A 14,925-nucleotide genomic window follows, 5' to 3' on the forward strand; every position below is an offset into this window, starting at 1 on the left:
CTTAAATGTTCAACATTTTTTAAAAGATCCTCGAGAAATGCCTTCTTCTTTGTTTTATGAATTTTCTTCTCCTCCCTTCTTGCCTCTTTGTATTTGATCTCAGCATTTCTAGAATTTCTCTTATTCAGCATCTTTTTATATGCTTCATTCTTTTTTTCTGTTATCATGTAGCATTCACAATCAAACCAATCTTTCCTTTTAGTTTTCTTAGCTTTTCCAACAACCTCGTTACCAGTCTTAACGATTGTTTCCTTCAAAGAGTTCCATTTATCGTTTATGCTATCTTCCTCCCCATGGTTATCCTTAGATTCTTCAAGATTACTGTCAATTTGATTCCGGAATTTGAGCTTAATTGCCTCATCTTTTAGTTGTTTACAGTCAAACTTTTCCAAACATTTTCCTCGAATCTTTCGAATGTTGGAGATTCTAGCTCGTAGTTTTGCTATTATTAAGAAGTGGTCTGAATCTAAGTTGGCACCTCGGTAGGTTCTTACGTCTTCAATATCCGATTTATGCCTGGAATCTATCAAAAAATGATCGATTTGATTATATGTGATCCCATCAGGAGATCGCCAGGTCATTTTATGTATCCTCTTATGCTGGAACATTGTGCTTGGTATGATCATATTATGATCTGCAGCGAAGTCAATAAGTCGCTTTCCATTGTCGCTTGAAATGTCATGGAGACTAAATTTGCCAATTATTGATCTAAATTCTTTTTCCTTGCCAATTTTTGCATTTGCATCCCCTAGTAACACTTTGACATCATTTTTTGGGCAGGATGCATATAAAGCATGCAGTTCTTCATAAAAGAGCTCCTTTTCCACACTGTCCTTGTCTTCAGTTGGAGCATGAAAGGTAATGAAACTGTAGTTGAAAAAAGTTCCCTTAATCCTAATTTTACATAGTCTGGATGATTTGGTGACATAATCTATTAATAATGGCCTTATCCTTTTACTCAGGATAAAGCCTGTTCCAAATATGTGTTTCTTCTTATCACAACTATAGATAAATGTGTGATTTTTCTTTTCAATTATTCCATCTCCAGTCCATCTGACTTCTTGGATGGCCATTATATCGATTTGATAGTTTTCAACTTGATCAATCAGCATTTGTAGTCCTTTATTCATGTACAAAGAGCGTATGTTCCATGATTATTTATTGTTTTGATGTATTATATTTCTGTATTGATGAATTCGATAAGATGAGTGGCAGTACTCGATCTATTTTACGTGATGTTATAGTATGGTGTAATTCCAGTTTTTCTTGCCATAAAATAAAATCATGAAAATAGAATAAATTTTTTATGCATGACTAATCCTGTAAAAAGCAACAAAAGAAATCTTTTTAAGGTGATATTTCTTGTTTTCTTATATGTTTTCAAAAGTTCCAAAATTGAACTATTTCTGTAGTACATGTACTCACCCAATTTGAAAAATGGTAACTAGAAAGTAATTTCATTTATCTGAAAATTATTCTATTTTTCTGAATACAAAAGTTTTTATTTAGGATTATTAAGACAATATCAGAATAATGTGATGATTGTAATCAGAATTATGACAATATTATTTTTTTTTCCAATCCATTAATTAGTAAGAAGTGTCATTTTTATTATATACTCTAAACTCTTTGCCATTATCGAGATTAAATAATATAAATACAATTAAATTAATGTTTTTTTTTAATTAGTTTATTTTATTAATTAAAAGAGTAATGAAATTTTGAGATTATTTTGTTCTTTAATCATGTCAATAAATATACAGTATTTTGTAAGAATGTCTTATGTTATCCAAAATACTTATTACTGCAAAATCGATTAAAGTTTTTCTGGTTATTATTGAAAATTCTAGTTGGTGTCTACATTTAATTTGAATTTAGAAATAATAGTTTATTTAGTGTAACATTTGTAGATATTATGTAATTTTCTTTTTGTTTTCTAGGAACAACAAACTTTGTCTATTGCCAAAGCTGGTATTATCTGTCAGTTAAATGCAAGAACTTCAATTTTAGCTGCAGCCAATCCTGTTGAGTCTCAATGGAATAAAAACAAAACAATCATTGAAAACATTCAGTTACCTCATACTTTACTTTCAAGGTTTGGTACCTTCTTTTTTCCTCAAATTATAATACTAATGTAGTACAATCCCGATTATCCCAGAAAGCAGTTTGCACCGATACCGTGGATAGCAAAAGTTGCAGATTACTCAAAAAGTAATAACAGTTGCCACAGGCGACTAAAATGCAACTATTTTCAGCATGAGGCGACTATGGCAACTTATTGTGCCTGGAACAGCTAAAAAAAAAAAAAGCAACTATTTTCTTATAAAGGAGACTATTTTGAAACTTTTCTGTACTCCTAGCAATGTTTTTTTCGCATAAATTGGTTTGAAAATCTGTGGGAGCTTCTGAACACACTGAACTTTTTTTTCTTAAAAAATAAATTTTGAATTGCAAATTTAAGTCACCACTTTATAATTCATTCAATTTGCACAGATTCCATTGTAAGTAAGTCTATTTCGTTTCTCGATTGCCTTTTCAATGGTTATTGCTGTGAATTTCCGAATGATTTTTTTTTTTTTAAAAAAAACGATTTTTAATGCAATATTACGATGCTTGAATTTTGAATTTGAGTAATCACTTTTCACAATATGTATGTGAGTGTAATATATATATATATATAATTTCTTAAATCAGTTATTGATAAAGGGAAAAAGTTTTTTTTTTTTTTTTTTTTTTTTTTTTTTTTTTGAATGAATGAATGAGTTCTAGTAATTAAAAGTATTTAATTTTCTGCAAATATACTAATTTTTTTGATATAAAAATTTAGGGCAAGAACACTAATGTTTATATTAAAATTATCATATTTGCCACCAAATTGATAGTCATTTAATAAAATTTTAGTTATATTTTTAATGAATTTTTGTTCTTATTTAGGCAACTATTTTCATAGTTTTTGGCAACTATTCTCATGCTTTAGGCTAGTAAAAGCAACTAATTTGTTCATTTTGTCTTGTGGCAACAAAAAAAGAATCTTAAATGTAATATACAATAGAAAGCTTTGCTCTACATCCAGGGCTGATAGTGCTCCGGAAAAATCTGGATTTCCGGAATTTTCGCTAACAGTGATCCGGAAGTTTCCGGAAATCGAAGGCCCTGACGTTTCAAAAAATCATTTATCACAGAAGTTTCCGGAAATCAAATTTTCAAAGGTGGAACTTGGAAACAAATTTTATTTGTTTGTAAGGGAGAGCCAGAGAGATACTTTAAAACTTATATTCATGATTAATATTAATTTTTTATCAGTAAATAGTTGTTATAATCATAAACTGAAGAAAAAGAAATATTTGTAAATTTTAATTATTTCTCCAGGTCATCCTAGGTATGTTAAAATGGTATAGGTATGTGTAAAACTTTAAATATAGTTTAAGTAAACTAAGAAATATTGAGAAAAAGGAAAAAAACCTTGTTTAAATTTTTTTCAATTTAAACTTTTTTTTTTTAACTCAAGAAATTTTCCGCAATTTTAACTTGGGCTCACAATCACCCCTGTACATCTAAAACCCTGAAATGAGGAATGGTAAGGAAAATATTAGCACCTACATACTTCGTGAAAGTGTGCTAACATGAAAGTGTTCAGTTACACTTTGTAAAAAAATCAGTGATCATCATGTAGAATATTCTTTTTAATCACTCTGAGAAGGACATGGATAATCGGGGGCTCTATTGTACTCAAAATATTCCATTCGCTCCTCTTTTTTTTCATGTGAATATATTTTTTTATAAATATTCAAATAATGTTACGAAGATGCTACCAGAGTTATTAGTTGTCCTAATATCCTTGGTTTTCCACTTAAAAAATAAATGTCATGATAAAATATATGTCCATGTTTGTCCTAATATTCCTGTTTTCTTTTTTTCTTAATTTTGATGAACATGCAGTTTTAAAATAATCGTCTGACTTTGTCTAGTTGAATCGTCTAGTTACTTTAACTAGAAATAAATGTTTTAAAAAAATAAACTTCTCGATGTCAAAGCAAGTGAAAACTAGTAATTCAAAAAGTGAAATCCAAAATACTTTTTAGGGGAAAAAGAGTTAGCATAATGGAACCACTTCTTTATTTTCTTTTTTTCTTAAAGTAGTGCCTGGGCTAAATACTCTTAATTTAGTAGGATAATTCAATATATTTCATAATAAAATAAAATTTTATGTGATATACTTAGGTGTCAAAAACTTATTTAGTTTTCTGTATAATGTTAAAGTCATTAAATAATTAATAAATACTGAAAAAATTGAAGTAAAAATGTATTTAGACAAGAAAAAACTTGTATACAAAATAAAATAAATTGTAAATAAAAGATGTATACAGTGTATGTTGTTTACTTCATTATTAAGGAATGTGTCCTTATTTCAGTAATTTCATGGATTTAGGCTTAACGGCAAAAAAAAAATCTGGACAAGACCTTGCAAAAAAGACTCCTGTCCTCAGCTATAAGCGCACCTTTGCAATTCTCATCGTGGAAAGGTTAAACAAAACTTGTGCCAAACAAGGCACGACTAGTATAAGAAAACCTAACCAACTTTATTTCATTCCCAGCCTAACAACAATATTTTTCATTACATTTTTCAGTATTTATCACCAAAATGCTTTTTTTTTTCTTTGGTGGAGATATTCTCTCATAATCTGTATTTTTTTCTGCATATGTTTTTTCGTAGTTATAATTTTTGAGATTTTATGACTGAAAATTTTAACTCGCTTTAACCTTCTCCTGCTTGCACTTTTCAAAGTTTTAATTTTTTTTTCTATTTTGTTAACTTTGTTGTGAAACCCTCCATTTTTTTTTTAATCACAATATATCCATAGCTGCCAACTGTTCAGAATTATTTGGATTTGTTCCTAATTTTTAAATCAAATTTGATATTTTTATTTAAAAAAAATCTGAATTTTCGTGAAATTGCAGTATTTTTGCTTTTAAACCAATCCCTTATTCTGATCGCCTCAAGCGCGCTTCCTGTGATTATTTCGCAGAAGTAATTTTTAGTAACTTTTTATTGGAAAATACTATTCCAATAGCTGTTGCTGATCATTTCACTAAATTGAATCTTAAACAACTATTATTACATTTTGAAAAATGTATTGTAGTGTAGTGTATGTATTGTAGTGAAAAATGTATTGTAGTCAACACTTGCATCAGAAATATTTGCTTATGATGTAGATTATTATTTACCTGTGTTTTATAATTTGGAGAAGAATAATTATATATTAATAGGTAATGGTTGTTTTTAAACTATTATACCGGTATTTCTTATTATTAAATAATATTATAAATTTCCCACAAAAGATGGAGTTTATAGTTTTGTTTTACTAATTTACATAAGTTTTACTAATTTAATCATTTCTATTAATGTTATTATTTAATAGTTAAATTTTTGTCTTGCTCTCGTGATTGGTGCGCATAATTTTGTCGCATGTAGTGTTCCTAATTTTTTATTCCTAAGGTTGGCAGCTATGTATATCAACTCTTATTCTACAATCACTGACATAAACCTAGAGATCCAAATGTGTGTTGTTGCGCAAAATAAAAATGTGCTTAAATTTTGGTATATCCAATAAAATTATTGTAAAGTGAGTTACAATTTGCACAAATCTTGTGAATACACACTATACCATTATAATAAAATTTGTAAAAATCCTCTTCTAGCTCATAATATTGTAGAGATGGGAATAAAATTTTGTGGAACCAAATTATTTTATAATAATTCAATAATAGGTTCCCTATCTAAACATTTTTATTGTCCTTCACTGCTTAATATCATGGAAATAAGAAAAGATTTTTTTCTATGAAAATGCAATGAAACCTCCATGAAAGTCCACCTCTATGTAGCGACTTCTATTTACGACCACTTTTGGAAGGCACAGAATTTTTTCCTTTATGTTGAAGAAAACCTTTAGAGGAGACCATCAAAACCTCTGTCTGAAAAGGTCAAATAAGGAAACACGAAGAAATATCAAAGCAAATAAGTAGATTAAAATGTATTCAAAATATTTGTGTGATGTTCTTATTTAGATTGTTTTTGTTTTTGTTTTTTTTTTTTTATTGATCTCTGAAAGAGTTCTAAAACCTCATGTTGCAGTCAGGGTGCACTAAAGACAATGTTATCAGGGATTTATATTTAGAATTGAAAGTTAAATTAGAAGAAAAAAACTTTTTTTTTTTCAAAGAAAAAACTGAGCATCTCAAACAAACCTCTTCTCATTTTTTTAGAGCAAGCTGATTTTTATGATATAAAATTAAATGCACACTTAAACAAAAATCATAATTATTTTTTTGTTTTTACTCAATTATATCAGTAGGAATCATTTTTTCACTTGGCGCTAAAGTTTATTGATTGATCCGATTTTTATGACGCCAACACAAGTGGCATTTCCATTCTATGGAAATGACGCTTACTAAAATTAAAATATTTTGCGAATAATCATGTACTCTCGATAACATTTTGAAATCAATGGAGGTAACCGCTAAGAACGACCATTTTACTGGGGAACAGAGAGTGGTCGCTCCTGAGAAGTTTCACTGTAGTTTTATCATTATCAGAATAGAATTTCTGTTCTCGATTTATGAAGATAAGAATTGAAAATTTAGTTATTTGATTAGAAACCCCTTACATTTATGTGAGTTATTTTGAAAATAAAATTGTTTTTTTTTTTCTTCAGCTAAATTCACAGCTTGTTGAATGAATGCAAAAAGAATAAGATATGGTTTGCAGATAATCATCGCATACATGACAATTTGTCTATAATACTCGTATTTATTACTAATTATCAATAGATAGGCTGTTAATATAGATCAATGCATTGTATTTTGGTATGTTGATAGTGTAAGACTAGAACAAATGTAAGAATTGCAAGTGAAATGTTAGGCAATTTACACAAAAGATGTGGTCAGTTAAAAACACATTAACTTTCATAGTATTTTTATCTTGTTTTTTTTTTTTTTTTAAATAATTAATTATAGAATAATCAAATATTAAACTATGAAATTTTATTTGTTTAGATTTGATTTAATCTTCTTGATTTTGGACCCACAAGATGAAGTATATGACAGAAGACTTGCCCGCCATTTAGTATCTCTTTACTATAAAAGCCCTCTTGAAGATCAAGAAGAATTTCTGGTATGCATATATATATATATATATATATATATATATATATATATATATATATATATATAAAACCAAATTTTTGTTTCTGGGATTTCATTGATCAATGAGTGGATTATAAAACAGTGTTCCAAAACATAGATTTTTACTGAAATCTTATTAAAAAACTTTATCCTTGCTTAAATAAAAAAAATTGCATAATCAATTAGTATTAATGTTTCACAAAACTGAGTGTTATATTCTTTAAAAGTACTCAATATAATATGGTTGAAGCAAAATATATATATTAGTATATTCCTTAAAATATGTTTCAGGTGCCTTTTTAACAATAAAACTAACTGACTTCAAGAATAAACAATAACATTGCTAAGTTTAGTATATTCCTTAAAATATATTTCAGGTGCCATTTGAACAATAAAACTAAATGACTTCAAGAATAAACTTAACTTTGCTAAGTTTAAGTCATGAAAAGCTTGTTCATTTTTGCTAGTTCCTACAAAATTATTAAAAATCCCCAAACTTTTAATTTTTAAGCCATCAGGGGTCTTAGTTGTCCTAATACTCCTTTTTGTCCTGATTATTCTTGATTTTTGTGTGTCTAAATTACCCTGTTCACTACCTAAACAAATGCAGATTTTAAAATAATTTTCTTGAAGAATCATAAGCTTTGGATTTTTGATACATCATTTTATTTCAACAATTAACAATGCTAGAACTGATTAAATTTACAGAGTTAGGTGTTAGGGACTGTTCACTAACCTTACCTGCCTTATACATTGTTCAATTTTTTTTAATTTTCCAGACATTTTGTAAAAAAAAAAAAAAAAAATCATTGACAATTTTTTAACAAATCCTATGGTGTGGAGTTTTGCAGATTCACAATAATTTGTCTCTTTCATCTAACTTAACAAATGATTGTTCCCAATCAACTATAATCATAGAATCTTTTTATGATAAATTAAGGAACCAAATTGCTTTTGTACAAAAATTTTGAGTTTTATTTTAATGTCAGTATTACCTACTGCTCAACTTTAAAATTATTTGATTTATAAAGTCTTAAAGTTGATTACAAATTTTAATCAAATGCTAGCACGAAGGAATATTAACTAATTGTATTCGTTATGTATTTATTTTTGATGTAACTTTGCTATAAAAATTATCTTTGTATCCATATCCATCTCAAACTGATATCAATTTTTCAGTACTCCAGTAATAGAATTATACTGAAACTGTTAAAACTGAACTTTCTGTACTCTACTGGAATAAATGGTGTATTTTATTATTTTGCCATTTGCTGTTTTTAAAAATAATTCGTTGTGTGTATACAGTACTAAAAAATTGCTTGATTTCCCCCCCCCCCCCTTCATCATACCATTAGGCCCTTATTTTAAAAACTTGGTAGTTGTCATACTTAGTGGTTTTAGGTTTAAAAGCATAAAATTTTTTATAATGAAGGGCTTTTATTAATGAATTTTAATTTAGATATTGGTACAAAAACATTTTTAAAAAATTGGTGAAGCTTTTCGAAAACGAAAAATCTATTTTGTCCTTACAAAATATTAGTTACTGACAGAAAAATCTTTCAAAGAAAATTTTGTATGTGGCTGCCTCTGTTGCTCAATGGTAAAATTACTGAAGAAAGTTTCTTTCTATATGGATGTACTAAATTTTTCATAGTACAGTCAATTCGCTATAACTCGAAGTACGATAACTCGAATATTACTATAACTCGATTTTTTTATGAGGGCCCGACCCTTTTATCTTCAATTTCATGTTAATTATTCTCGATTACTCGAATTTTACTCCCTTTAACTCGATTTTTTTGGATCTTTTGAAGCAAGAAAAAAAAACCTAGGAGCTGATATCTTGCCCCTTCCTTTGCAACAAACACACAAAATGTCTTTCGCACTCTTCATGGAGAAGCTAAAGCTGTCCCTCTTGAAGTATGTGAACAGTGGTTAAATGAAACGTTACCAAATTTACTTCAAGGATACAGTTAAAACGATGCTTTCAATATTGATGAAATGGGTTTATTTTTTGAATGTCTTTCAAATAAGACTATGATGTTTAAGGATAAAAACTACTCAGGGGGTAAAATGAGCAAGAAACATTTGACTGTCCTAGTTGAAGGAAATGCGTCTCGGACAAAGAAATTGCCCTTACTTGTTATCGGAAAATACCGAAATCCCCGATGTTTCAAGAATGTAAATTACAAGTCTAACAAAAACAGTCCTTTGGATTACAAGTCTAACAAAAAGTTTTGGATGACATCAGTTTTATTTGAAGACTTTGTAAGAAAATTGGATCAGAAATTCTTCGCTAAAAAGAGAAAAGTGATACTCTTTATGTATAAATGCACAGCGCATAGTTATCTACCTAATTTGAAAGCAGTAAACTTGCAGTTTCTCCCGTCAAACACAACAGCAAAGTTGCAGCCGATAGACCAGGGTATCATAAAGTGCTTAAACAGTCTTATCGTAAATGTCCTGTCAGAAAAATGATCTTAAATATTGTAAGCATTTGGAAGATTTGTAATTGATAAGCATTAATTAAATAATCCGATAATATTTTGGAAGTCCAAACCGAAACTAACGGTAAGTCGAACTTCCGATATGTCGAAGTTTTTCGTCAGTCCCATCAGATTCGAGTTATCGCGACTTCACTGTATAAACTCATCTGTAAGAAATGATGACCCCTTGTTCGTTAAGTCAGATAAAGGCAAAATTAAAGAACTTTGACTTTGGTTCAAGTGTTTTTTATTTATTCTTAAAACTGAAGATGTTTTTAAATGGGAAAAATATTCACAAAATAAAACCTTTTTGCAAAAATTGACATCATTGTCAAATCAAAAAACTGGCAAAACCAAGGTACTAGAATTTAAAAATTGGTTTTATATTACAATAAAAGTTACGATAGCTACATTGAAAAATAAAGTTTGGCATTGCTGTCTTTTGTTTCAATTAGTTAAGCAAAGAAGTTTCTTATTTTCGGGGCTCATAATTTTGAATTGTATAAAAACATTTGATATAAAAAGTCAGAAAAAGAAAAAGTGTCCAAAGTAGATTACAATAAAACTATGAAATTTGTTTGCTAAGAAATATAGCTTAGTGTTCCTACATTATGATTTTTTTATTACAATTGTTTTATTTGGTATATATATATATTAGTTTTAATAAAATTAAAAACAATGTTATTTCATTCAGTTTGCTCCATGTTTACATTTCTTTATTTTTTGGAATGTAGCCTGTTTTATTATGCAAATACCCCTTGGTTAAAGTAAAAAGAGTTGTTGTTTTATTGTATATCTTATTGAAAATTAAAAAAAATTACCAAGTTTCCATGGAATTGTTGCTTAGTAGTTGCATTTAAAAATTAATGATGTATTCATGGTTAATTTTTATAGGATCTTAGTCTCCTGAAAGATTACATAGCCTATGCTCGTACCAACATTCATCCAAAGCTAAGTGAAGAAGCATCTCAAGCTTTGATCCAAGCTTATGTAGAAATGCGCAAAATTGGAGCTGGTCGTGGCCAAGTCTCGGCTTATCCAAGACAACTAGAATCCTTGATCAGACTTTCAGAAGCCCATGCCAAAGTCCGTTTCTCAAATGTTGTTGATTTAATGGATGTTGAAGAAGCTAAACGGTAGGTTTCAGTGGTGATTATATTCCGGGTTTTTCATATCATTCTTCCGGGTCTAAAAGCTAGAAGCAGGGCATGTGATTCATAATTGAGGGTCATAACTCAAGACCATAGGTTTGCGGAATTCCGCGGAGCAAACCTTATAATAAGGCTTATAAAACTATAAACTTACAATTTTGAAATTTTTGCCCAAAGTCCTGTTAACGAGACTTTTCCGTGCATGTTATTCTTCAACCAATTTGATTCTTTTGGTTTGACCGATTTTCGTCATTTTGAATATTTATAGCTGCTCCGGAATCTGCTAATATCCTGATACATACTCACACGATTTTATTTACCTGATTGAACAGTTAACCGTTGCGATTCATATTCACTCAATTTAAAAATCTTACATCACGATTCCTACTTACTCATTTATAAAACCTAAAGTTGCGATTTGTATTCACTCGCTTTTAAAATCCAATATTGCGCTTTATATTTGTGCAATTGTAATATCAAACATCGATTTTTGTATTTGTACGTGATTTCAAAACTACTCATTTTGATTCATATTCATGCAATCTGAAAATTATGCAGCATAATTTTTATCAACAGGATTTGAAAATTTTTAATACAGTTTTTGTTTTTGCTATTTTTGAAGTCCATTATTTCCATTCATATTTTTCACAATTTTAAAATTCGATATCGGGATTCTTGTAAGAAGCAAGTTTTTTCACAAATTAGTTTATGAAAGTGTGTTATTCTTCCTTAGTAGATAATTTAATTATAAATGTTAGTTATGTAAATATAAAACATATATGATACATAAATTGTTATCTTGATATCTATTTTTTGTATATAAAATTTTCAGGGTTTCACTCTTTGTGTCAAAATTATCCCTTATGCTTATTTTTATAAAAATTATGTGCTCTGTTTTTAATATTTAGTTTTATTAAATGACATTAGTGCAGATTGTGTAGTATTTTGCGATGACCAAATAAAAAAGGAAACTTAATAAATCCGAATTCAAAATTAGCACAAATATCCAACTCTCTGAAATACTTATTATATTCAGAAATAGATGTTAAGTAAATTTAGTCACTAGAACTATATAACATTGAAGAACTATTTAATATTGGTCCAAGTCAAATTTAAGTGGTCCCAGATAAATGGACCAACATTAACTTTAAACCCAGGGCTAAAGAGAGAATGGAAGGACTAGGTCACTCCTGTGAAGAGACTCGTGCCACTCAGAGCTCTGATTTCAGTCGGTGACGTCGCGGTGACACACAGCATCAACTTCTCGCTTAAAAAATAAATAGTTTTGCATGTAACTAGCATCTTTTTTTAGCTTATTTCAATTCATTCATTGTTTCCCATTTTTTTTATTGTTGATTTTAGGGGATTTTCTTCTCATCTGATTGCCAAAATTTAATGGTCATGGTCAAATATGAGCTTGTGCGATAGCGACTGTCAAAAACTGTTATAAAACACAAAATAAGAAAATGCAATTTTCGATCTTTTATCTCAGAAAATATAAAAGTGACATCAAATGAATTATAAAATGTACTGGACGAATTTATCCTGCTGTGAATGAAAACATTATGCTTCGTGTTTTTGTTTTTTTAGACATTTAAGAACTTTTAATTTTGCCATTGAAATCGATAATGTATCGTAACTTTAAACAAAAAAGAAGAAAAAAATTTACAGGGTCAAAGAAAAGAAAATTCTGAACTTCAAAAATAAAAGTTATTAATGCTTAAAAATTCTTCCAATTTAATAAGATATTTTTTAATGCCATTATTTAAAATATTTGTGTGTTTTAATTATAACGCCTTAGTTTTAAATATGTATGAGCAAGTGTAATATTTCTGTTATTATATGCTCAAGGATTATTTTTTTTAGTAATTAGCATTTAAGATTTTTGTGTCCTAGTGATGATAAATACAAAATTATTGCTATTACAATTATAAATAAGAAAATATATTAAAATTAGGCATACCAATTAATAAAATATATGTGGACACTTTTATAGTTACATATTATTATAGGGCAAAATGTTACTATAAAAGTGTTCTAATATGCTTTCATTTATTTAACAGTAAAAGTTAAAAACTAAAATTAGAAAATGATAAGGAAATATATTGGGATATTTTTCTAACTTTAAAGTGTTTTTTTTTTTTTTTAAATACTATGATTTTTATTAAATACTATAAAATTTACTATAATGAATACCAAGAAAATGTATGACTACTGTATTTTTGAACAGAAAAATTTGTTAGCAGTGTATAATTTGACAGCTATTATCAGAAAAGTGCGACTCTTTTCTTACTGACGGTATAAGCTGCTATGTTTTCATTTCCTCTAGTTCTGATTTTTGAGATCTGTCTGAGGTGTGACGTCATGAGGTGGGAAATCGTAGTTTCAGGTTAGAGTATGGAATGAACCAGCCCTTCTTTAGCCCTGGGTGTATCCAGAAAACAGATAATATTCTTATCTTAGCACTTACGGATTCTTCGCATTTAAAATCTTACTGATTTTTCAACTTCTCCAATTAAAATAAAGAATTTCTAAATATTTAATTATAGATACCCTGAAATTATTCATAAAATTCCCTGTAAACCCAGTAGTTAGATGTATTTTCCTTTGAACTTACTTATTCTTACATTTCTTATCAGGTTGCACCGTGAAGCATTGAAACAGTCTGCTACTGATCCCTCCTCCGGTAAAATCGACATATCTATTCTCACTACTGGAATGAGCAATACTGCACGTAGACGTCGTATTGAAATTGGACAGATATTGAGAAAAATGTTGACTGCTAAAGGAAAAACTACTAAATCTTTCAACTATGCTAAAGTGTTTGATGAGTTAAAAGGCCAATCTGATCTGGTAAGTCTCATTAAATTACATGTGTTTATAGATTCTTAAAGGACAAAGTCATTTAAGAACATCAACTGAAACTTTGAGCAGTGCTCATTTTCTTTGATAAAAATTATTTAAGTAAACAGTAAATTATTTTAAGAAGGCAATGTAGTTTATATATGTTTTGATAAACTAATTTTTTTTATATATACAGTTGAACCTCTATTTAACGAAGTCGCTAAATCCCTATAATAAGTTCGTTATATGGAAAATTCGTTAAATAGAAAATCACCGTTTAAAACACTTAAACAACACAAAACAGATTTTAAATTCCTAAAGTCTAGTCATAATTAAAATATTAATTGATGCACCTTTATCTTGTAAACTAGTATCTACTATTTATTTAATAAATCTTAACCATAAAAGAAATTTGCATGAAGGCAAGTAGAGAGCAAAACATTATTCAGTGTTACACTATCTTTCAACTTTAAAAAAATGCTGAATTTATGTATAAAATTATAGCTGCATTTATTATAAAAGTAATTTTAAACATACATTACCAAATGCGTTCTTAAGTTTTATTGCCACTGATAAAATCTTAATTTGTACTGAGTTTTTCGTTTGAAATTCCAAACAAAAAGGGAAATGGATTTTACTGCTTAACTTTTAGAGAAAGCAGTAAAACATTACTTAAAACAGTGGCTTCAAAAATTAATTCAAGGTCATTTCCCCCATAAAGTGTGTTAACAGGTTTGAAATGTTCTGAAATATAGGAAAATAGGGAGAGGATCTCAATGAAAAGTTCGTTAAATAGAAAATTCACTTCGCTATTTGGAAGTTATTTTACGAAGAAATTTTCAAAATGTTCTTGGTTCCTCGAAGAAATTCACGAAATGGAAGTTCGTTAAATCGATGTCCGGCTGTATATATTATAATTATAAATTAATATTTTGATTTGTTAAGTTCATATTTTTGGTTAGGACAGCACAATTGCATTAATTGACTGTTTTAGAAACTAGTTTTAATAAACATTGAAAAAACACTAAAATTATAACATCTACATTTCAAAATAAAGTATGTAAAAAAAAATATTTAAAAAAATTTCTTACCTCAAAATAATTTTCTAAACAAATGTAGTAAAGATTTATTAAAATTTTCAATAATTTATTTATAGTAAAAGAAGCATAACATTAATTGTTTTCAGTTTCATTTTTGTGTAGGCAAAGCATCAAATTATTTTAAATAAGTAAAATATTGGACATCTGTATGGAAATTTTATA

The 14,925-nt window shown here is 28.3% G+C and overlaps 1 protein-coding gene across 1 annotated transcript in view; it reads left to right on the plus strand.

Annotated features, from left to right (window-relative positions):
* Window positions 1–14,925, plus strand: part of dpa (disc proliferation abnormal) — a 48,926-nt gene that overhangs the window by 31,335 nt on the left and 2,666 nt on the right. The window contains exons 16-19 of the mRNA XM_016054977.3: window positions 1,941–2,095; window positions 7,054–7,171; window positions 10,563–10,804; window positions 13,459–13,672. Of these exons, the coding sequence (XP_015910463.1) occupies window positions 1,941–2,095; window positions 7,054–7,171; window positions 10,563–10,804; window positions 13,459–13,672 (729 nt within the window). The remainder of the gene's footprint in view (window positions 1–1,940; window positions 2,096–7,053; window positions 7,172–10,562; window positions 10,805–13,458; window positions 13,673–14,925) is intronic.

This window comes from Parasteatoda tepidariorum, chromosome 3, assembly GCF_982258835.1.
Source record: "Parasteatoda tepidariorum strain Cologne lab strain chromosome 3, Ptep-v5.0, whole genome shotgun sequence".
NCBI lineage: Eukaryota > Metazoa > Arthropoda > Arachnida > Araneae > Theridiidae > Parasteatoda > Parasteatoda tepidariorum.